A 24,701-nucleotide genomic window follows, 5' to 3' on the forward strand; every position below is an offset into this window, starting at 1 on the left:
AAGATGTGATTAGGCCTCATCAAGAAAGTTGAGGCCCAAATTCTGTGAGGTAGGAGGCAATAAGCGGCTTGGATAGAAATCAAGTGTCGTGATCCTGAAAGGCTTGTTTGTGATCCGGTCAAGAACCTCCAAATTTGAAATGTCAAAGCTTTTTTTGCATTAGTATTCTTGCGTTTTTCGAGATAAGATAAAATACACTAAATATTTATTTTTGTGTTTTTACACATTTTCTGCGTGTTTTTATATTTTTCAATTTTCTATATATAATATATATATACATAATATAAAATAGATATGATTTGACAATAAACAGTAATTTTTGTCTCCAAAAAATACAACATTAAACATAAAATATTTATATATATACATATTTATATATAAAAATATATGATTTGACAATGCCAGATCCCAACATCATACCTACACCACTTATTTTAAAATATTTTAAATTACCCCAAAAAACACAAATCCAAACATATTATCTATTTTCAACGCACACTTACTTATCTTTATTGTTCTCTCTCTATTTTCAAAATACAAGACAAAAAACTAAAACACAAATCCAAACAAAATACAAGTATTTTAACTTGCCCATGCAGGTGGTTACGTTGGAAAATGCCAGTCCATTATCAAACAATAACAAATTATCAAATAACAATATATATGTCTATTCGGTGTTTATTATTTTGCAGGCATAATCAGGCCTGAATATTTGGAGTGAACACGTCCATCTGTCCCAGCCATCATAGCATATTTATCCTTTCTAGTCAAATTGGTGCACTGGAACCCAAGTTTTCCTGCAATAGCACTCTGAACATAATTGGCCACCTCAATTCCCGATTTCCCTCCTCTAACACTAAACTCACGAGGCACTTCATTCAAGAACGTGATCTCGTACGTGGGTCTTGGGTTCATGAAAACAAAAAACGGGTCCAAGAACTTGTACCCCCGTGTCGTCGTCCCATAAAACACGCATTGTTTAGTGTTCACCGCCACCGGCACAATTCTGTCGCTCAATTCAGCAAAAAGCGCACTAAACCTCAGTAAAAACGGTTCTCGGCAGGTAGTCCCCTCAGGGCATATCACTAAGTCACCTTCTTCAAGCAAGCGCTTTATGGTCGCCGCGTCTTTTTCTGTTTCCCTCGACAATCCAACCGTTTTAATAGGGGAAATTGACTCCGAAAACTTACTTATGCTATAAGTGACACAAGTGATTTTCCGGCCGAGTGCAACGGCGGTGACAAGCGGGTCGAGGACGGTCCGGTGGTTGCAGACAAGGAGGCGGCCGCCTTGGCCGGGCCTGGGCGGCGGAGGAGGGGTGCCCTTGACGATGAGTTTGATCCCAAGCATCATAGAGGTGTAACGTACAATCCTTTCGGGCAAAGGGATGTGGAGAAAAACTCTAACGAATGATAAAGTAATGGCAATTGGCATCCAGAGGAATGTGAGGAAGGCGACGAGGGGTGTGGGCTTGTGTACCAAACGACCCTCGTGAAAGATGATTGGGGATAGAAGCTTGTTTCTTGGCAGTGGTTCAGTTCTTGTTCTGGGCACGATCAATCCCTCCTGTACGTACTCAAATCAAGAAATTGTATTGTTGATCAAAAGTTTATATAATTGATTCAGATTTAATTAATAATTTTCTGAATTTATAAATATACCCTATATAATTTGTCAATACTAAATGTGCACGGCCTTATAGTAGCATCTTCATAACAAATTAATTTGCCTCACTCACTTTGGTATAAAGAGACAAAAGATCATGCACAAATCATTGCGCGGATAAGAAGCCCTAAAAACCCCTATCATGAAATATGCATGGACTCATATGACCAAGTACCTTCACAATAATGAATGGATGAGAAAATGTTAAATTTCACAAACCCCACCTAAATTATCACCACACAGCATTCTTTTCTTTCCTGTCAGCCAAGAAGAATATATTAAGAAAACAAAAGAGAATGACCACATTTCGAGTCAATAAGTCACAGAACACCAATACGCATTTGTGAGTGAACTTACCTTGCATATGGACATGAAGTCATAATCCGTCTCTCTATCACCAAGACCTAAATCAGGCACATTAGTGCCAAATTCATTGACTATCGCCATTTTCTTATGGTCCCCGACAAGTACACCCGGCTTCTTCACAAACCCTGTGGCCCGTCCCGATTTTGTCACTTGTAACTCCGTCCCAAGAACCTTATCAACTCCCAAATAATTCTTGACAAAATGTTCCACCATAATCCTAGGGTTTGCAGTGACTATGTACCTCTTACCAAAGGAATTGAACACTCTCCACGTCTCCGGGTGCACGTCTTCTGCATAGAACTTAGGCAAGACGGACTTGGCAACGAGCTCAACATCACGAATTTTGAGGCCGGAGAAGGCGATAAAGATGAGAATTTGGACAGCCAAGGATTCAGACAGGAACAAGTAGAGGAAGTAGACGAATGGGACGGATGCCAAGAGAAACAAGGCACGTATAAGGCTCCCGGCTTCCAAAGCGACGAGCATCAAGTATGGAAATGCATTACTAGACACCAAGAGTGTGCCGTCTAGGTCAGCTGCCACGGTTTGATTTGATCGCCCCTCGCTGCTCTTACATTTTGTTATCGGCTCAAACTCCCTATGGGCGCCCATTTTTGAGAGAGAGGAGTTTTACACGTTGTTCAACTTATGTGTGTGCGTGCTGGTTATATTAGACTAAGGAAGGATTTGGTATGTTCAAGCTGAATATAAGGGCAGATGTGAGTTGAGTGTCCAAGTAGTTAAATGCTAAGGGTGTTCAAGTTTGATTTACTGATTGAACCGAATTACAATTAAAATTTCGGTACTACTAGAACAAACATAATTTTTTTTATTATGATAATAAGTAAAATAATATGAATACTAATTAAAAAATTTCGCATTAATTTTGTCTAACCATGATTGATAGTATTGTTTTGCTATAATTTTTATACTATAGTGATTAATCGTACTGGGAATAATCATTTTTTTTTTTTTTTGTAATGGTACATAATTGTAATGAATATTGAACTTAAATTTGGATTTTTTAAAATTTTGGTAGTCAGTTTGATATTGATTTTTAGAATTGCCCCGAAATAAAATATTGGATTTTTAAAAAATTATAGATTATATAAAATATATGTATTAAATACAGATTTATTTGATGTGCATGTTATTTAGTGTGTTGGATTTTATTTGAATAATTCGAAAATAAGTTGTATTGATGTAGAAGATTTAGTAGTAGATAATTTAAGTCTTCGATTTTATTTCCAGTTGAATGCATCTGTAGGTTAAGTTTTTATCTTTACACTTTTCTTTATAGAATTTTGTATTGTATGATTTTTTTTTTCTAAGAAAAACCAATAATTTTAGTATTATACTAAACAAAAATGAAATTTTTGGAGTTTTTATCAAATGGATTTAGCATTTGTAGGCGATTTTGGTTAAAAGTAGGCGTAGTCGTACCGAAATTTTAGTTAGGATGGATATATTTATTCGGGTAGAATTGGGTTTGATTCGGCGTACCAAAGTTTGAGTTGAAATTCGTGTACGATTCCTCTGTTGCTTAAAATCGGAGGTACGCTCCTACAAGAAATATAGTTTCGGCCGGTCCATATACTTTATTAGAGTTTGGGCCGGTCCAATAACTTGCATGTGCTTTTTGTATAACTCAGTTGAAAAAGAAGAAGAAAGGTTAGTGAATTAAGATGAAGACGACAAAAACAAAAAGTTAGAGCTGTATAATATAGTAGTTGGTGTGAACATGAAAGCAAGCATGCATGAGCAAATTAGCTAGGCAGAGAGAGGTATGTGTTTCCGACTGTCATCCTAGGAAACACGTACAGCAGGAGCCACGAGGCATGCACATTTATATATATATATATGTCTCACACAAGTACTACTTGTATTAGTATTCTATCATCCACACCTACACCTACACATGTTGCATTTTGATGGGCTCTCATCTTCGGAGGTCAGATATCATTTGGGCCTCGGGGGCACGGGGACGTTCTTGGATCCTACATAAAGAAGTACGTGTTGAATTTGACTCGATGTGAGCATTTCAATACTCAAATTAAATTGTTAATATGAGGTAGGTCAATATTGGAGTGAATAGTATATCTGAATTTTGGATTTTAATTACATTGATTATTTTAAATATCAAAATTTTTTATACCTGAGGCCAATTGCACAGACAATACTGAACTACAAAGGCGATACTAGTGCATATCCTTCATCCCTTACTTCTACTGACTTATGTATTCGGTGAGCTTTCATGGACCTTTATTTTCTGTAAGCCTATATTATCCTCAAAATATTTTGGGCCCCACTTATTTTATTCACATCACATCCCAAATCCAAAATGAGTTTCATCACAAAATTCCACTGCATCTCAATTATATATCAACCCATCTTAATTTTAAAATCAATTATATATATATCTATATAAGATGATCATCAAGATGGGAAGTAAAAACAAATGGAGCCTTAATTGGATATATATGTATATGTATATGTATATATGAGGGAGTTGGGGGGGTTGTACGTAGTCCTTTACAGCTAGCTAAGCCAACACAAGATGCTGTTGGGCTTCTTCATCATCAAGTTAAGTAATTGAGTAGGGTTGGGAGCATTCACTCCAAATCCAAATCCTCATAGCAAGACCCCATTTCTCTTATCTTGTCCTAAATTATGTGGGCCCAAACCCTACTCCCACCATACCTTCCACCCCATTATTACTATTTCATACAAAGGCCCCTCACACTTTTGACTCATAATAATATTAAAAACAAAAATGAGGCAATTATTCTCGCATCGCATGCATCTATCCTAAACTTTATATTATATTCATATTTTTTGGTAGGACTGCATCAACAACAAGATTAGGATACGTCCGTAGCAGGTTGAAAGCATTCAATATGATTCATTCATTTTAACTGCATATATATATATATATATATCCCCATCTTTTCTTTTTTATTTCAAATTATTCTATATATATTATTTCACAACAATCTTAATTCTTTATATATTACATATAATAAATTCTCTACAATTATTTATAATTTTCTTAGTTTGGCGGAGGGTGTGTGTGTATGTGTGTACATTGAATTGCGTTTCCTTCATATATCATTCATGGTGGTTCCACCATCTGCACATTCAATGTATGCCCATTGTATGTATGTGTATATATATATTTATATATATGCATGCATGTACGTACCTATTTGTAATGCAAATTCAATTAAGTTTGACAAATTAGTTTCATAGTCCGGACAAAGGAGTTAAGGCAGTCATGTGCTTTTGTGCAGTATTTGAATTAATATTGACTCATCATCCTATATATATATATATGTGTGTGGTTAAGTTTGAACAGTAGTATATATTGTGTGTAATTAAGAGAAAATTAATGTAGGAATGATTGTGATGATGTAGGTGGCACAAGTGGAAGGTTGTCTTGTGCTAATGTGAATGGATCCTCCAATGAGAAAGGAGTATGCCCATGTGAATGTGATGTAGTAGTGAATTTGTGAGATTAAGAAAGGACAAGTGGGGTAGAGACAAGAACAAACCACATCACTTCCTATATATATAAAACATAATACCTAATTAAGACAATTTTTCTCTGTGGGATTATATTTTAATGAACAAAATATATTAATGGAAATATAATTAATAAATATATGATGGTGAAAAAGGAGGATGTGGTAAAATTGAGGATGATGGATATGGAAATTCAATGTGGGCCGCCAACCCAACATAATTCACATGTTCTTGTACCCATAAAGTCGGGCATCTGACAGGGATCTAAATTCCAGCTATTATTATTATTATTATTATTATTATTTATATCGTTTTTGTATTGTTTTAATTAAAATTTCAAGAAAAATTATATTATAAAGATAATGAAATGCACAAATTTTGAACCCGGAAACCGTTATTCTGTCGGCCAAAGTAAAAGTCAAAATGTTTTTAGAGGCAACTGATTCTATTCCCATAATCATTGGTTTGTTTCTAGGGAATTATTATTTTCTTCTTAGAAGAAAATAAACAGCACAAAAATATAGAAAAGCAAAATGTTATAAGTAGAAAAGTCATGGTACATATGTATTAATTCATAAGCATCAATTCAATTTTTTATTTTAATTTTTATACTACATTTTTTGTATTCCATATCAGATAATCTACATTACATTTCACTATAAAATTTGCAACATTTAACCATGATTAATTGCCATGGCTAAAAATAAATAGCAGTAGCAAATTATACTCATTAACCACGTCCATGCAACGTTTGTTGGTTGTGGCATCTGCGAGGATGCCATAATTTTCCTTGATAGATTTATTTTTTTTTGCATTAATTTTATTTAATCGTGGTTATAAGTATTATTTACCATGATTTTTAGTCGTAATAATAAAATTATAGCAAATAGTTAATTTTTTCTAGTATCAAGTGTATATTTGATAAATTTGTTTTATACGTTTAACATATATATTTTTTGCAAAATAAAAAGTAAAATACAAAACTAGAACCGGATACGAAAAATTAATAATTTTCTTGATTTAACGTATGTATATGTATATATATACTCGTTGTCTTAATTTGAATTGTATTTTAAATGACAATTAACAACATAATCATTCAATATTAGGACAAATTGACATGTTGTAATAGTGCAACTTAAAACTTGTGGTGGATGGATGCCTTAATTCAGTAGTAATTTGGTTAATCATCAGCATACGTGTGCATGCAATTACTCCATGCATGTGCACTTCCATCACATTTCTAGCTATTCAGTATCAATCATATATATATATATAATCGATGTATTCAAAAAGATATAAATAATATATAATAACTTATGGACGTAATTAATCAAGCAATATCCAACTAAGACCAAAATCATGCCTACTACGTAGCGACATATATAATATATCTTCCCAATTAAATCATTACGGTATGTATGATCCAACCTAAGTATATAAAACATAGAGAACCCTAATTCGTGATAATGAAATTGGGAGAATTTGGCGAAATTAGAATTATAGTGAGCGGTATATATATATATATTTATAGGGAAAAATGCAAGCAACCCCCTTGTGATATCGCAAATGAGCAAATTACCCCCTTGTGAAAAAATAAATAGCGATTTACCTCCCTATATTTTTTAAAATACAACAATTTACCTCCCTATGATTTTTAAAATGAAGCAATCTACCTCCCTATATAAGGAGGTAAATTGCTTCATTTTAAAAAGTATAGGGAGGTAAATTGCTATATTTTTTTCATAGGGGGGTAATGTGCTCATTTTTAATATCACAGGGGATAAATTACTATTCACCCTATATTTATATATCGAGTATTTAACCGTATAGATATAGATAGAGATTGATTAATGGTTATAGCAAGTGCGATCCGACCAACATGCAGGGACGGACAGGATTCGATCCGGTATTAAAATCATGTGTCCCCTCTTTCTATATCAATTTCTGTGGAAATCTCTTTTACAATTAAATTCGTATATATATTTGGATGCATATTTTTCAACTCACGAGATGCGATGGGTGTTGGTACCCTCCAACTCAAACTTATTCATCACAATTGACAATACATAGATAGCCTGATCATGATCATGATCATGATCATGCCTACCCCTATTCCTAATTCATTCATTTTTATTTTCTTTTTTTATAAACCATTTCAAGAATTTTTAAGTGATTCTGATCATAGAGCATTAATTGATTCAGCATGGTCGTTATGTATTTAATTTTATAGGAGAACCAGATTTTGGATTCGAGTCTCGTAAAAAGGCTACTTGATGAGTATCCAAATACCACGCCTACAAAAGGACCAAAACACCCCTCATTAAGGGCATTATAGTCATTTTGCGATCAGGATCCGCGTATATTGTAGCAGGCGGGTCGCATTTGACCCGACCCGGATCGCATACACCGACTGAAGACCCGGGTAATGACCACCGTTCGATCAGAACGCGCACCGACGAGATAAGGCCACGTGGCCCAGTACATGACGTACAACTGTGTGCTATAAATAGACCCCGACGCACCATAAATGAGGTAACTGATACGTATTAATTGAGACCGAATTCCTTGATCGAACCTATTTCATTCGACCAACCTAACTTGAGCGTCGGAGGGTCATTGTCGGGGACGTACCCGACGAGCTCACAGTTCGTGTTTTTATTCTCAGGGAACCCAAAATCTGGTCTTGGACGAATTGGCACTCTGAGTGGAGATCGAATCCCGAGATCGCATTATTCGACCCGGATCACTACTAATGTTTGTTTCTAATGAGTATTAGAGTTATAATTAATAAATCATATTTTATAGAAATCTGGGTTCTAGTTCCTCAATTGCAGCTAGTTTGCACATGGGTCAACGACTGCCGCACTATCTTTAATCTTATTCTTCACATTGTTGTCCTTAAAAGCGTGTTTTTGGATTTTGCAACTTTATTAATTAGTAGCTTTTACGTTTTATTTCTCTTTGCTTCACAGCTGTAAAATTTGTTAGTGGGTTAGAAAGGTTTGTTAGTGTAGCTGCACACAGTTAGCCTCACACTCTATATATAAATAGAGCTTCATGTACAGTTTCATCATCAGATTAATGAAATACGGAAATCTTTCCACCAATTTCTTCACAATGGCGTCATTTGTTGATTCATATGAATTTGCTTTCGTACATATTTAACATAAAGATATATATATATATATATATGTTTGTATGTAATCAATTTATTGGAAATTGATTGACTTAAAGAATTGGGCGTGTTATTTATAGACGTCCAGGATTGATTGATGTCATATATGTGTATGTATGATATAAATATTTGCTGGAATTTGAATAGAAATGATGAATGATTGAAGCATGTTGGTATGGTTGGTTGGTTGCAGCGGAGCACAAGTGATTTATATACGAGTGTTCTGACTAGTTGCAACAATATGGGTAGGCAGCAGACATGAAGAGCACATGGTGCAGGAGGGTCCGAATTCCCAGATATAGATATATAGAGGAAGAAAGATGAAATCCTGATTCAGACCCGGCAGGTTCCAAGCAGTTCCAGTTGCCGCAAATGAGAGACCAGACACCCCAAGATATATTGTCCAAACTCATTGATGGTGACATAAATGGATGTGCCTTGAAACCTTCACTTTTGCATAATATAATAATGGGCTTGCTTTCCATTAGTGAAATCCCAAACAGAGATTGTCGCTCAAGTTCTCTGTGAGGGGGAATTTCATGGAACCACACACAACCGCCGCCGCCGCCGCCGCCGCTGCTGGTGTTTTTAATACTGCCAGCGTAGCTGCCGCCGATAATCACTGTTTTAGATTTGTTAAACTTAAGCTCTTATTACCAATATTTTGATTTATTTCTATTAATTATTTCCTAACATAACACCCAAATTAATTATTTCCTCATTCTATTTAAATTTATTTGCCCAGATGAGACAACTACCTCCTTCTATATATTAACAATGGAAAACAGCAAGAAGAAATTAGAAGAATATCCACAAAAAAACACATTACACTCTCATACTTAAATTAATAATGAATATTATATTTAAAGAATAAAAGAATATATAGTTTATATATATATATATATTTATGATGTGGGGTTTCACACCACAATTGATAAAATCACAAAATTTTATTATTAAACAAAATGAAAAAAGGTAGAGTGGTAGGTTAGTACAACCTAAATCAATCTACTGATGTCATTATTATTTTTTGCCATCCAAATTTTATGTGCTTTATGGAATTACTTGATTTTAGTATGACTGTGATAATTAGCGTAATTTATAAATATCCCATCAGACTCCAATGCTACAATTAAGATTGATATTATAAAAATACACTTGACCCAAAGAGAGGACCCAACTCATAGAAAGTCTAGCAAAGGGGCCAAGAAGGTGCACGCCGCCCAAGGGGGCGTAACCCTCAGCGCTAAGAGCAGTTTTTGAAGACAAACTGAGGTAGGAGCCTAGCAGTATTCTTGTAGGCCCAGAATGAGGTGTGTCGGGACAGACACCTGAGTACCAATATGTCTTTGTGGGCAACTGGCACAAGGTCGTTAGACCACCTGGAGGAAGGCCGGCCACGCAAACCTCTGAGAAGGCCCCAATGATTTAGATGGATCAACTCACACATCTTAACTACTTCCTAAGAATTTGAACATAAATCTTGTAAGAAGGCTTATCTGATCACAAGTCCAAACAAACCCGATCCTCAAAGATCTTCCCCAATCCCTTCTGGATTCCCTAAAGGCCTATTAGCATTAACTACCAACCCGAGTGCTAAGGGGGTCACACTCCTTCAAGTGCAATGGGACTATGACTATAAAAACAAGTTACTTCCCTTCGACAGAGGATAACTATTTCACGCATACATAACCACAAAACACTCACTTTCTTATTATTAATTATTGCTACATTTACGTTATATTGTGTTCAATTTTTACATTATTATTTTTTTAAATTACTTACTGACTTAAATTTTGAATACTAATATATTTTCTATAAATTCTCATTTCAAGTTTTTTGAAAAGTTCAGTCTAAAGAGCACGAGTCTACTACAACTCAAACTAGCAACTTTCTTTTAATAAATTATATTATATCAACTAAAGCTTTGTAAGGGGTCCTATGATATCCTAATATATATATATATATATATAATTCCCTGGAATTCTTTATAGCCAACAATCGATCACTAGGATTCTAATGAGTACTATCCAATCATATACACCATTCTTGTCTAGTCTAACATTGTTTTATATATATATATATATATATATATAATTTCATAAAAATAATTATGGTGATATTGATAGTAATGAACGAGACCCTTTTTCTTTTTGAATTTTTTATTTCTGTATGGTTTTGCATATAGTCATGCTGATGGCATGATGATGAATAGTAACCAACAACGAATGGGGAACATACGTACATAGGATAGCATTATGGACAAGAATGGGGAAAATTTGTGCAGCCGACTAATCAAACGTTTCCTACTGATTGAGAGGCCAACATTCAATCCTCGTATTGGTTATAAGTGCTTGTCTCATCCATCACATCCAATAATTTCCTATCATCCTAAACATAATCTAACAAAGCTTTCCATGCTTCCTATAATCATCTCCATTTTTTGCTTCGTTAACGAAAGAAAAGAAAAATCAATTAGACTTGATCTTAAACGACTATTTAAATTGCAATTACTTGTGGTATAATGCGTCACATCATCTTTCAAATTAAGGTAACCAAATTGTAGCATCAATCCACGTCTAAGTCCACTATTTGACATTGGCAACACTAATAGAATGTGGTCACTCCGGACAATCATTTCAAAATTTCAACACATTTGCTCTCAAAAATAGACAATCTTATTTAATCAGTTGAAATTCTTTGCCCATCAACTTGTGCATCTTTCCATTTCAACATTTATGTCAACAAAGTACCACCACTAGGGATAGATCATACATTTATTTGATTGAGATTCTTGTTGCTCATTATTTAATTCATTATTTTTTTTATGTGTTATAACATTTAACAGTAGCATTATTAATTATTCATATGAATATTCAAATTTTATTTTTTTTTAAATATAAGCAACTTCGAGCGAAGTAGTCATTAACCAACAACTGCATCTCAATCGAATATCTTAACCCAAATTCGATTGAAAAAAAAAAAGAGGGAATGAAATATGAAAATTGAGTTATAACCACTTGGAGGTATATGAATTGAAGGGTTGATGTTACGAATGGTAAGGAGTAGGCGAGTAGGGTCCGGAGAGGTGACAGTTGGGTATAAATAATATTCGGACCTTGAGTTGAGGGGAAGGTCCGTTTCACTGGAGGGGTCCAAATCCGTCAATTCACTTTATCCGACTAGTCATAAATCACCAATAATTCAACATCTAATATTCTTTCCTCTAAACAACAAAATTAAAACAAATAAAAATAAAGAGAATGAGTTATATGTTTTGTGTCGAATTATTTGTGAAAATTGACAAACATTGAAAGAATTAATATATAGTAACAAAAGACATAGGATGGTGGTGGTCGGGTTATGCCACTTAATTGTAACGTGAGACTTGTTACCAATTCCTAAAAGAACCTCATAAAATTTTTTGATAGTAATCATTTTTCCTGAAACAATACAACCTTTTACATAAATATTAACTGAAATATACAATTCCGACGTATTGGAATAATATCAATACTCCACGTTAAATTATAAATAGAACATATATGCAATTTAGAATAAGGATTTTTTTTTTAAATAGTTTCACTATAGATGTTATAACACTAAAAGAAAGTTTAATGCTGATTATGGATTAAAATCATGATAAAATTATTATTAACCATGATTAAAAAAAAATAATTCAAAATTCCACAATAAAAAGTATTTTTGGGATACGTAGTTTAAATATGTTGGAATACGTAGTTTAAATATGGATGGGTATCTGAAAATGAGAGTAAAATAGGAGGAATAGGGCACTCCTTCACTGACTCCAAAAGCCATTTTCCGTCTACGGGTTGGAGGACTCCGGACTTTGAGTAAATTTTAGCTGCGGGCCTATCTGTATATATATAAATTAATTAAAAAGAAAAAGAGATTCCTTGTTTGAATTGTGCACCTAATTCATCCCAAAAGCAATCATATTTTGATGGTTAATGATTGATTTTGATGATTGCGTAATTAGCTTTCTCAGATGCTCCTAATCTAATCATCATCATCTTCCCCCCTCCACCATAACTTTCATCTCACATACTAATATTTCATTTTAATCAAATTTTAACCCAACACTTTAGATTGATAATCTCATAAATGAATCTATTCATTATTACTTCAAATATTTTTTTTTTTTTAAAAAAAGATTGTTGTTATGTGTAAATTTGAGGAAATTTCAAAGATGATCTGTTTTATTGAGAAATTGAAGTCCAAGTAAGTGTATTCAAAGAAAGGGAAAGTGGGTGGGGTGGAGTGGAGTGGAGTGGAGTGGAGTGGAGGTGTGTGTTTCTTTCTTTTAGGTGTGGGAAATGTGATAATATATTATTATTTACAGGACAAGAAAATTGGACGTAATCTTTGAATTATTTAGGTCAATAGAAACTACTTTTGGAAAATCCAATCCTAATCCTCGCAATGCTATGGAAAAAATATTTAAAAAGAGTAACCATACATATAGCAAGCTCTACTATCTACCGGCAAAACAAGAAAAATTCTTACTCGGATCAAATTTGATCGAATCAAACTAATCACAAAGCAAATGTATCACACTTGTTATGTGATTGATCACTTTCCTTGAATTGTACACCGATCACATAACAAGTGTATTACATTTACCATATGATTGATTTAAATTCGATCGAGTTGGACCCAAATTAAAATTTCTCGAAAAACAAATATTAGTGGAAAAGGGGTAGGGATTGGGATCAAACAAAATAAAAGAGGTAAGGTTGGATTTATTTAATTTCAACTCCTAACATACATATACTTCTTAGGGCGCTTCAATTATGAAAGTGGGCTTTCACATAACCATGAAATTAATATTATTCTGATTACATAGGTAAATTATTTGTGAATTAGATAGATTTAGCTTAGGTTGATAAAGTTGGGATTCTATCGAATCTTACTAATATATGAGTATTAATCATTCTCTAATATAATAATTATACATACTTGAGATATTTATAATTAATATATAATAATTATTGATGATAAAAATAAAGAAAAACATGTACAATAATACAATGCCATAAAAAATAGAGAGGATTGGTAATAGTAAGAAGTAAAAATAGTGGTGAAGTGGTAGTAGGATTGAAGTGAGAGTGGTGGATGGAGTGAAAGTGAAAATGTGATGAATTGAGGGACCCATGTGAGGAACATATTTCCGAAATTTGATACACCATCTCTTCTCTTCTGCCTCCTCCATAAAATCTATCTATTTGCTAAATCATTGTTTCCCCCACTAATCCTCATTGCCTCGCATCATTTCTGCATGGGCTTTGAAAAAGAAAATGAAAAATAGTATGACAGTATTCGTAGAATTGGGAATGAAAATTGAATTGGTATGGGGAATGCTGCCCGTAACGTGGGGGGTTTTGGGGTTTGATAGGAATATGCGTCTTTTCATTTCACCCCCAATATGCAGCCCATTCACACCGCATCCTGCCTCCATGGTGGCGCCGCCACTGTCACCACCAACACTTGCCGCTCATCTCTCACGTCATTTCAGTATAAATACCCCCTATGTTCTTGCTAAAAGTTATGGATTACCTTTGGCTTTTGTTTCTTTGTTACAAAAATGAAAAAAATATATGGGTGACACCCACAAACTCATTAGTAAGAATTGTGCCAAGAATTAAAACCCCACAATGTAGGAATTAACACATCATTTCTAATATTTAATTGAACGTATTGAAAAGAATTCACCCTCATAGTGCAATAACATTCGATTTTGACCACTAAACCATAATAATTGATGACTATCTGAAATATTTTCAATATAAAATGAAAGACGTCTAGTCAAAATAAGTATACATCACATCAAATTTATTGTAAACAAGAAAAAAAGAAAAAGGTAAAAAAAGAATAAAAGGTGGGCATATATGGTATTTTCTCCTTGAGATTTATTGCAAGTAGCAAATATAGTATACTCCCAAGTCTTCTCCCTTTCCCTGAATTAGCATTATTTCTTTAGCTTTAATGAAATGGAAGGTTTGCGTTTAAGTGATGGGACCTAAAGCCGATAAAAGCGCCACAAGGAGCCGTCAAAAAAACGTTTGTATATTGTGAGCCGGCGATGGAGTGGGGCTCGGGCTTCATTGCGCGCGTGTTTTGTGCTTTGCCTTTTTCAAGTGGGACGTGATGTAGTACTGGCTAGCGGCTCGGCTTAATACCACTTTTACAGCTTCACCCCACCCATTCCAATTACAGTAACACACTTTCTATTCACCTATATTTCATTATTATTAGCTACTACAAGTTATTGGGAATAAGCTCTAAAACTTTAATAAAATATCATTTATCTGCTAAAAAAATAAAATTCAAGAAATTGTAACCGTACGAAAATATGCTAAGGGTCTGCGGCTGGCTGGCTGGCTGGCTCGCTGGCTGGAGAAGGTTAAAAATGAACTAATGGGGCTAAAAGTGGATTGGTCGGAAGCCCAACAACTCATAATTACACTCTTTCACGTTTGCACTTAATTTGCACCTCTTATTATTATTATCTCATCTTTTATGTTTTTTAGCACTCTCTCCTTTTACTTTGAGATTATACCTTCATCACTTCAACAATATTATCACATTAATATGTTTTCATATGAAATCAATTCAGAGACTATCTTCCATCGATTATAGAATAAATAATTAAATAATAGAAAAATAACAAACTAAAAACTCGACGTAATTGGGTCTGAGTTGAGACTACCGGTACTCTTTGTTTATAGTAGACTAACGGATAAAAATAAAAAGATATAAAGAAGAAAATCAATAGAAATGAATGATTGATGTATTTTCTGTCCTGATCCTATTATGTTTGTGGTAATAAAGAACAAGAGGCATGTGAGCTATCATGGGGCATATGGTACACTAGTTTTTGCATGTCTCAGCAAATGTAAAGCTCGATGGGGAGTTGAATCATAGGAGGTGACATTGCTCATGTTGATGTTGTCTAGCAGCTCATAATGTGAATTGATTGGCTCAAATCTACTATGGGTTAAGAATCATTTCTCATCGATTCTTCTTTAACTAGTTTGAATATATTTTGGTGTGTTTGGAAAAACCCCTTTTGGATCTTTATTCGCATGAGAAAAAGTTAGTGCTCCCATATTTCTTGAAAATGAAAATACAAATCATTTGTGTTCAAACGCAAATGAATTAGTGTTGTGCCATTCAAATTTGTTTGAGATTTGGGCAAACAATTAAATCATTCGGATTCTCTACATTATTTCCTGGGAAATTTCAAGTAACCTGATTATTTTTTTGCTAAAAATTCAATTATTGACCAAGACATAAGGTATGTTCCTATATATTAGGAAATTAAATTAAATACTTTTGACCATCACCTCCAAAAGTCTCGTACATACCCCATTTTGTATCATATTATTTGTTTATTATTATTATTATTTAGAGACTTCAAAAACATACAAAACTCCAATTTTATTACATATTGGAACCACTAAAGAAAGAAGAAAAAAAAAAGACATTAGATGGTGGTGTGAAAAGATTGAAGGAGGAGTGTGATCTATGTATTGAGTGACAAGTGAGAACCCAAAATCTCTCGATTCCCACTCTGGGAAACGAAGACCGAGAGAGAATAGAATCATAAGTGGAAAACAGTGCAGACTGCAAAGGAAAAAAATAAATTACAACTTCAAAAACAAAATCTCACACAAAAATAACGTAATTAATACACATCCCATGCCACCACTTATTTTAATGTTTATATATATCAGCTGCTTTAATAGTAGCAGAAAGAAAGTCCTCTTTTCCCTTTTCTCACTCACTCACTATACTCCTCTGTGATAAGATCTTTTGCGACTTTCTTCTCTCTCTTTTTTTCTTCTTCCTCTCTGCTAAACACTATAAAGAAAGGGAAAAGACTCTGTTTTCGCAGCTGAAAGTTTGCTGCTTTTGAGGTCTCTCTCGCCGTCTTGACCTTGAGAATATTTTGTGGGAGGGGGAGCCGCAGCTGCAGCTGCATTTACTTCTGTGGCTACAGGGATTGTTTTGCTTTGCTTTGCTACTATATAGCTGTATATGTTCAGGGCTTGCATTAATTGAAAAAGTCCTTTCTTTGTTGCTCATTTCTTGTAATCAAGAATTCTTGAACCGTCGCTAGCTCTTTTAGTCAGTGTATTGAGACCTCCCCCTTGTGTTGGTTCTTGTTTTGGTAAACGGGTCACTTATTTGGAGTTGGTTCAATCAAGGAAGCGTTTTTTCATTTCTCTGAGATCTGGGTTCAAGAAAACGACTCATCAAAATTATAAGGTATTTCAGAAAGTGAAAGCTGGGAGTTTCTTTTGCTTTTCTTGTTCATTCTGTTTGTTGGTTGTTTTTATTTTCTATCTTTTGTGTTTTTGCTTTGGATCTGGGGAATTTTTCTTGGCTTTCGTTTTCTTGGAAGAAGGTGGGTGGGGGGGTGGAGGGTGTTTGGCTTCGTGCATTTCTTTTGTCTCATTGAGTGTCTTTTTTTGTATGCTCTCAGATCTGCCAGGAATTTCTTTGGGTAGAGAAAACCGAAAACAATGTCGGCCCAGAAACAAGCAGAGGAAGCTATTGTCTCCAACTTCAATGAAACTGAACACGATGGCGGCGGCAAGGAGGAGGAGAAAGTGGAGGAGCACTCCATGTTCAGCGTCAAAAGCATGCTCTGGCACGGCGGTTCCGCCTGGGATGCCTGGTTCAGTTGCGCTTCCAATCAAGTATATATCCACATTTATATATAATGTTTTCTCCACCTTCCCACTTCACATCAACATATATATATATATATATATATATAGATTCTGTCCTTATCAAGATTCCAATATTTGATCAATATTCCTCCACCGTGCTTAGGTTGCACAAGTGCTGCTGACACTTCCATACTCCTTTTCTCAACTGGGAATGCTATCTGGAATCGTTTTTCAAGTATTCTACGGTCTGGTTGGCAGCTGGACCGCTTATCTTATCAGTGTTTTATACATTGAGTATCGAGCTCGCAAGGAAAAAGAAGGTGTGAGCTTCAAGAACCATGTCATTCAGTGGTTTGAAGTGCTGGATGGATTACTTGGTCCATACTGGAAAGCAGTGGGTTTGGCCTTCAACTGCACTTTCCTTCTCTTCGGATCTGTCATCCAACTCATAGCCTGCGCTAGGTAATATACTAATGCATCATATATATATATAACCTTGGATTAATTCCATCCAACAACATTGTTATAACTTTGATGACAAGATTGATTCTTGACCAAGAAATTCATGTTTACAGCAACATATACTACATAAATGACCACCTGGACAAGAGGACGTGGACTTACATCTTCGGAGCCTGCTGTGCCACCACTGTTTTCATTCCCTCTTTCCACAACTACAGAATTTGGTCCTTTTTAGGACTCGGGATGACCACTTACACCGCCTGGTATCTCACTATAGCAGCTCTTGTCCACGGCCAGGTACACATCAGTACTCACTCCGTATAATTAATGGGTGTTAATTTTGTTTTTTTCCCCTGAATGGGATAGTTTAATTAACTCCACCTTGTTATACTTAATTTGGATTATTAATAATTAATAATGATGAATAGGTTGAAGATGTGAAACACTCTGGACCAAAAAAGCTGGTCCTCTACTTCACCGGCGCCACCAACATACTCTACACATTTGGTGGCCATGCTGTCACTGTGTAAGCTCTTTTCCTCCCTTTTTCTTTAAACGTAGAGAAATATCTATATTATCTTCTCCTTCTTCCCGGGCGGGTTCTGCTTGCAGCTTTTGCCGGCGACCTCGGGGATAGTGAAATACAGACAGAATAATAGAAACTACTTTTTCGTTTTTCCTAAACTAAACATAAAGAGAAAAGATTTTACTACAGCACTAATTAAGCTCCAATATCTACTAAAAGCGCCTGCCCACCTCATCTTGAGTCTTTTCTCTTCCTTTGGTAATTATTTTGAAATATTAACTTCATTCTTATTCAAATGAAATTTTATATATATTTATGATGTGATTGATTATTTTTTTTAATTAATTCAAATCCGACTAAATAAAAATTTCAACATAAATACATACACTAGGGGTAGTTTGGACATTGAACCTGGAGCATATAATAGTCAAGTGCCTGTCACCTGAAAAGTACTTTGAATCCAACAATAATTGCACGATGTTTCCAGTTGTAAAAGGAATACTGTAATACAGTAATAGTAATTAGATTCTTGTCTTTTAAGGCAGTACATTATTTTATTAACCTAATTTGAACTAAAATGATGTCAATCTGATTATCTTTTTACTGCCATGGTGAAAAACTTTCTAACAGGGAAATCATGCATGCGATGTGGAAACCCCAAAAGTTCAAGTACATTTACCTGTTGGCCACACTCTATGTTTTCACTCTAACCTTACCATCGGCTTCCGCCGTCTACTGGGCTTTCGGCGATCAGCTCCTCAACCACTCCAACGCGTTCTCCCTCCTCCCTAAGAACGGGTGGCGCGACGCTGCTGTCATTCTTATGCTCATCCACCAGGTCTCCTACTTAATTAGAGTTCAATGTTTAGTATATAGTGAGACTATATAATCTCTGATGAGTATATATATGTTTGTCGTGACACTAGCACAGTTCATCACATTCGGGTTTGCATGTACACCACTGTACTTTGTGTGGGAGAAGGTGATCGGAATGCACGACACAAGAAGCATATGTTTGAGGGCGCTGGCGAGGCTGCCAGTGGTGATACCGATATGGTTCTTGGCCATTATCTTCCCATTTTTTGGGCCTATCAACTCAGCGGTTGGAGCACTTTTAGTGAGTTTCACCGTCTACATCATCCCTGCCCTCGCCCATATGCTCACTTACAGAAAAGCCTCCGCTCGTCAGGTAAACTCTTTTTTTTTTTTTCAAAATAAATAAAAAAATTCAATCTGCCACTGGCACTGCCAGCCAGTGGCATTAAATGTGGGGAATATGAAATTAAAAGATACAGGTGGACAGTCATTGTCAATGTAGTTATATATGCAGCAGTTTCGATGTTGTATCATTATGAGATGTTTTTCACTATTCTTGAAATCGATTTAAATGATGTATATAGATAGATAGATTAGGAATTGGGGTGATTATTGGTGTTGATTGATTGATCTCTAATCAGAATGCTGCTGAGAAGCCTCCGCCCTTCATGCCAAGCTGGGCAGCCATGTATGCCATCAACACCTTTGTGGTGATCTGGATCCTGGTGGTTGGGTTCGGGTTCGGTGGCTGGGCAAGCGTAACCAATTTTGTTAGACAAGTTGACACATTCGGGCTGTTTGCCAAGTGTTATCAGTGTAAACCTGCAGCAGGACCCCAGCAGTCAGCCACAGTAGCCCCCCATCATTGATCAAACGGGGTCGGGTCGGGTGGGACATACTTTCTAGCAAGAAGGAGAAATGAAACCTTTACTAATCCGAAGTTCTGTCTCTCTTTCACATATATATATATATATTTTTCATTTGTAATATAAATGGGGGAGATAGCAATATTTCCCTTATATGTGATGTGTGCTTTTGCTTTTTTGTATTTTTGGTGGTTATATTTAGATAATGGAAGGTAGAGAGATGGGTTGAATTGTGATGTTTGTGAAGGGATAGGCTAATTAATTTACAGAGTGAAGTATAAGTTAGTATTTGGATTGGGAGCTTATTAATGAATGAATTGTTGGTTTAGTTGTTAATGAAATGATGAGTTGGGAGGCATATATATATATATATATATATATATATATTATTCAAACTGAAACTGGAATATGGAGTTTTGAATCCAATACAATATCCATATTGCTTGAGGTGTTTGAAGGGCACTCACATGGCTTGCACATTGCCACGTGCTCCCCTAACTCTCTCAATGAATGATATGATGGTTGACAATAAACTAAAAGACGAGGTTTTCCGGGTGATGAATTGAAGAAGGTGACGTAATTAAGTCGGTGACTGCCCACTCCTTTCACTTCCCACACTCAAACTCACGCATTCAATTCTTTGTTTATTATTATTAAAGAAATGGAGTTGCAGTTGCATTGTATAGCATTCAAGTTCCCCACTTTCTGCTCACTTTCCCTTACCAATCAAATTTTTAATTGCATTCCCAACACATTCAATTAAATATAAAAAGTTCATTCTCTCCTCCATTAATATCTATTCATTAATTAACTTAGCTTTCAAGACTAATTCATTTTTGCCAAATCTTGAAATTATGTGAAATACTGAGAAAGGTGATGAGTATGAAAAATATATATATATATATATATAAATGGAATTAGTATGAATATGAATACATGAGCATGTGTGATTGTGCCTAATTCTATCATCATCATCATCATCATTCAAGATTCCAATCTTGTACTCGGCGGCCCTTCTCTCTTTACTTGATCCTCTCTTCCTATTTTACAAGGCCCAGTAGATTTGGGTCCATCTTGAAACCATTAACTTGGCCCTATAAAACAAAATGCTTTAGTGTCCATATTTATTATAACTTTGCAACAAGGTCAGAATGTCAGGCTTCCAAACAACCCATTAATATTCTCTCATCCTCAAATATTGTCTTCATTAAGGGATAAACAATCCATATCATTCACCACTTTATAACTACTAATCATGATCAGCATGTCAAGAAAATCAATTAAAACACAATATTGAATTAAGCTCAATGCCTTCCAACCTTATCATCCACTAATTTAATTACCAACTTGACATGAAAACTATATTTTATCTATTGCCGGCCAGATTCTATTACTACTTCCTTGTTGCCTAAAATAAGATTGTTTCCATACATAGGGCGTGGCTTAGAGTATTTTGTACCGAAATGGCATCAGAGATTGCAGAAGAAGATGAGGATTTTGAGAAGCATGCTTGCATGGAAGACAAAGAAGCACAAAAAACAAGAATAAGGCGAATTATAGCTTACCAGAGATCCTTGTATTTCTCGTCCTCTTCTTCTTCCTCCTCGTCTGCAACGTCTTCCTTCACTTCTCCGAGAAAGAGCAGTAGATTGTTGGAGTTGATGAGAGAAGGGAGCACATCGTTGAGGAGATTGTTCGACATGGAGCACACTAGTTTGGGCAATTACTTTAAGGATTACACGGTTTCGCCCATCATTAAGCCTCTTCTTTTGTGGGGCAGCGACAGCGATAGTGCTGTTCATGATGATCCATGGGCAGAACTCAAGATAATCGGAGCTTCTTTTGACTCCGGAAATGGTCATCAAAATGGGATACTTTCTTCACACGCAAGTTTCAATAATGAGGAACATATGCATCATAGCATAAGGATCAAAACGCGCAGACCAAAATTGATCAGAACTAAGTCCTACAAGAGTTTACCAAGATTTAGTTTTTGGCGATGTGGGGTTGGGTTCAAATTTAGATTGAGGTTGATCAGAAGGCTCAGAATTATGATTCCGCGTAAAAAGTTGTGAAATCACAATGTACATTGTACACTTGTTCATTATCATATTGATAATTTATAAGAAGCATTTTTTTTACACCAGAGTAGTACATGAATATGAACTGTGTATTAACAGTCAATGCGAAGCAAGTAAAAAGGAATGAATCTTTGCTTTACATTGTTGGGAACGAAGTATACTAGAAATGTACCTAAAGAATCATTTGAAAAAGATGGGGAAAATAGTCTAATCTGCAGTTTCCTTGAGCCAGGAGCTTATTTGAATATCCTATATATATATCCATTCACAGCTTAATATAAGCTTACCAATTAAGCTGATTTGGCCTGTTCATGAAGTCGAAGAATTGGGCATGCTGCATATGACACAATTATCAGAGATGAGTCTACCTATGATGCTTCCTTCTTCAATCTTGAATCTGCTACTTTGCTTATTCCACAAATGCACCCCATAAGTCGCCCCGCTTAGTTGCCTGATCTTAGCTTCTACCCACCTCGCGCCTACCTGATCCCCAGGCCGGATGAAGAATCCTCCAACCCGAGTCCAATCCACCGGGTAGAAAGCCATTGGGGGCAGGACTGTGAAATTGAACTGTCCTGCTTTTGCCACCCTATTTACAACCCTAGAGACTAAGTACGGTCCATTGTGACCCCATCTATTCCCATCAAAAGTTGAAGCAAATTCCTCCATGAACATGTATACAAGAGGATGGTTCTTGTCGAAAATGAGAACTGCATTATTCAGTCTTGTCCAGTTCCCATTGACATCAATGCTTTGTGCTCCAATTACATTCCTTAAAGCTGAAAAATCTTTCAAGATTATAAAGTCTGTGTCGAAATAAACACCCCCATACTTATACAAAGCTGCAAGCCTGATCAAATTTGATAAGTTCTGAGCCAGTGGAATCTCCCCTGGATCCTTGTTTCCGTTCTTGATATCATTCAACCAACCTTGAGCCGGAGTGTTGTTGAATAAAACCCACAAGTCAGGACTCATCGCTCGAACACGAAAACCACGACTAATCAAAGGCTGCAAAATGGTTTTCCCCTGTCTCGAATCCATAGTCGTGGACAAGATAATCAAACAACTCGTGGGATTTGTTCGGAATAAGCTCTCCAACCCAAAAAACTCCCTTTCTCCAAATGAATCCACTGGTGAAATCCATGTCATGAAGACCCGAACTTCACATTGATATCTGCTGAAAAATTCCCTAACTCTAGAGTCAAACCTTCTAGCCAAATCAGATGGCTCAAACAATCCCAGCTCTTCAGACTTAATCTTGTTATCAGGCTGAAGAATTCTTTCCTTCTCACTTGCTGTTATTTTCAGTTGAGGCGCTGTATGGTGAGTCTGCAACTGATGATGATGACTGCTGCTTACATCCTCAAAAGCATCAAAATGGAGCGACGCATTGGATATGATGCTGTCGGCGAATATTATAACCAAGATGATCAAAGCAAAAGTGAGGGTAGAAAAGATGTTGGGTTTCACAGAAGATAATCTCAAAGAATCAAACATCTTACTCCTCAAACCCACACCGAAAAAAGAAAAAGTCTTTCTCAGTTTCTGATAAAAAAAAGAGAAAGTTTTAAATTGGATTTATTTGAAACAGGGATTGGGAAAAGGGTAGATGGCGGCAGAGCAGGAACTACAAGGAAAGAGATGAAGATTGCATAGTATGTAGTGCGTGCATGAAGGGTTTGAATTCGTGTTTGATTGTCTGGGTAAAACTAAGACTAAATCAAAGGGGTTTAGCTTGACAAGATTTTTTGCAGCCAAAGAGGAGACTATAACAGACAAAGAAGCATATTCAGAGTTTGGGTAGCCATAGGAGACTTGTCTATGAGTTTAATTAAATTAAATTAAATGCTTCCTTCTGCATGGGACCTTCCGGCCCACTTGGAAATTCATATATATAGTGTAAGAATAATGGTTGGTTAAACATATGTATTCAAACTTTAATTATAATAATTTTTTATATAAGAATCCAATATTTATAATTATCAAATTTTAGATGTAACTTTGGACTTCATCTTAAGAAAATTAAAGTTTGGTGTTAAATATACCTAAATTTGTACATAATACAATGAATTATTAACTATTTAGCTTAAGTTGTAAGGAATTGTGGGCAATCTATGTTGATGCACTTAATTGAATTTGAATTGCATATCCTCATAGATTAACCTATTTTTCCCCGACGGTACTATACAGTCGTTTTTCCGAGGTACAATCCACTTTATTATAGTACTTGGCCCTTTTTTCTTTTTTGTTTAAACACACAACCAATTGGTGTATGCTTTTATTATAAGAAAGAAAAGATTAATTTGGAGAGAGTTTTGTATAAGAATGCAATTATTGATAATAATTAGTATTAATTAAAATTAAAAGTCATAACCCAATAATAGAAGAGGGATCACATACAACTTTTTTATTCATAAATTCACTCAACTCATAATTAATAAAACTAAGGGTAGGGAATCTCCAACTTCAAAATTGATGTGATTATGGAAAGTTAAAAACACATGACTGCTTTGTATGTAC

The 24,701-nt window shown here is 35.3% G+C and overlaps 3 protein-coding genes across 5 annotated transcripts; 1 reads left to right on the forward strand and 2 right to left on the reverse strand.

Moving 5' to 3' along the window:
• Nucleotides 1–340: 340 nt before the first annotated feature.
• Nucleotides 341–2,815, reverse strand: LOC105174547 (glycerol-3-phosphate 2-O-acyltransferase 6). Its single transcript, XM_011096686.3, has 2 exons — nt 2,023–2,815; nt 341–1,566 (listed from the first exon to the last, which is right to left on the reverse strand). The coding sequence occupies exons 1-2, from the start codon at nt 2,641–2,643 to the stop codon at nt 682–684; spliced, it is 1,506 nt and encodes a 501-aa protein (XP_011094988.1). The 5' UTR covers nt 2,644–2,815; the 3' UTR covers nt 341–681.
• A 13,693-nt stretch (nt 2,816–16,508) lies between these two features.
• LOC105174548 (auxin transporter-like protein 2) lies at nt 16,509–20,441 on the forward strand. The gene is made up of 8 exons (XM_011096687.3): nt 16,509–17,023; nt 17,241–17,457; nt 17,594–17,892; nt 18,006–18,189; nt 18,321–18,418; nt 19,049–19,256; nt 19,350–19,607; nt 19,876–20,441. Exons 2-8 carry the CDS (start codon nt 17,281–17,283, stop codon nt 20,101–20,103), a joined length of 1,452 nt encoding a protein of 483 aa, XP_011094989.1. The 5' UTR covers nt 16,509–17,023; nt 17,241–17,280; the 3' UTR covers nt 20,104–20,441.
• A 536-nt stretch (nt 20,442–20,977) lies between these two features.
• LOC105174549 (uncharacterized) lies at nt 20,978–24,016 on the reverse strand. 3 transcript variants are annotated; one of them, XM_020697571.2, is made up of 3 exons: nt 22,469–24,016; nt 21,666–21,974; nt 20,978–21,194 (listed from the first exon to the last, which is right to left on the reverse strand). In XM_020697571.2, exon 1 carries the CDS (start codon nt 23,676–23,678, stop codon nt 22,491–22,493), a length of 1,188 nt encoding a protein of 395 aa, XP_020553230.1. In that variant the 5' UTR covers nt 23,679–24,016; the 3' UTR covers nt 20,978–21,194; nt 21,666–21,974; nt 22,469–22,490. The 3 variants fall into 3 exon arrangements, with proteins under 3 accessions (XP_020553230.1, XP_088731403.1, XP_011094991.1); XM_088875277.1 differs by having other exon boundaries at nt 21,666–21,978; XM_011096689.3 differs by having other exon boundaries at nt 21,666–22,066.
• Nucleotides 24,017–24,701: the final 685 nt, after the last annotated feature.

Source organism: Sesamum indicum, linkage group LG11 (assembly GCF_026168435.1).
Source record: "Sesamum indicum cultivar Baizhima isolate 11 linkage group LG11, ASM2616843v1, whole genome shotgun sequence".
Classification (NCBI taxonomy): Eukaryota; Viridiplantae; Streptophyta; class Magnoliopsida; order Lamiales; family Pedaliaceae; genus Sesamum; species Sesamum indicum.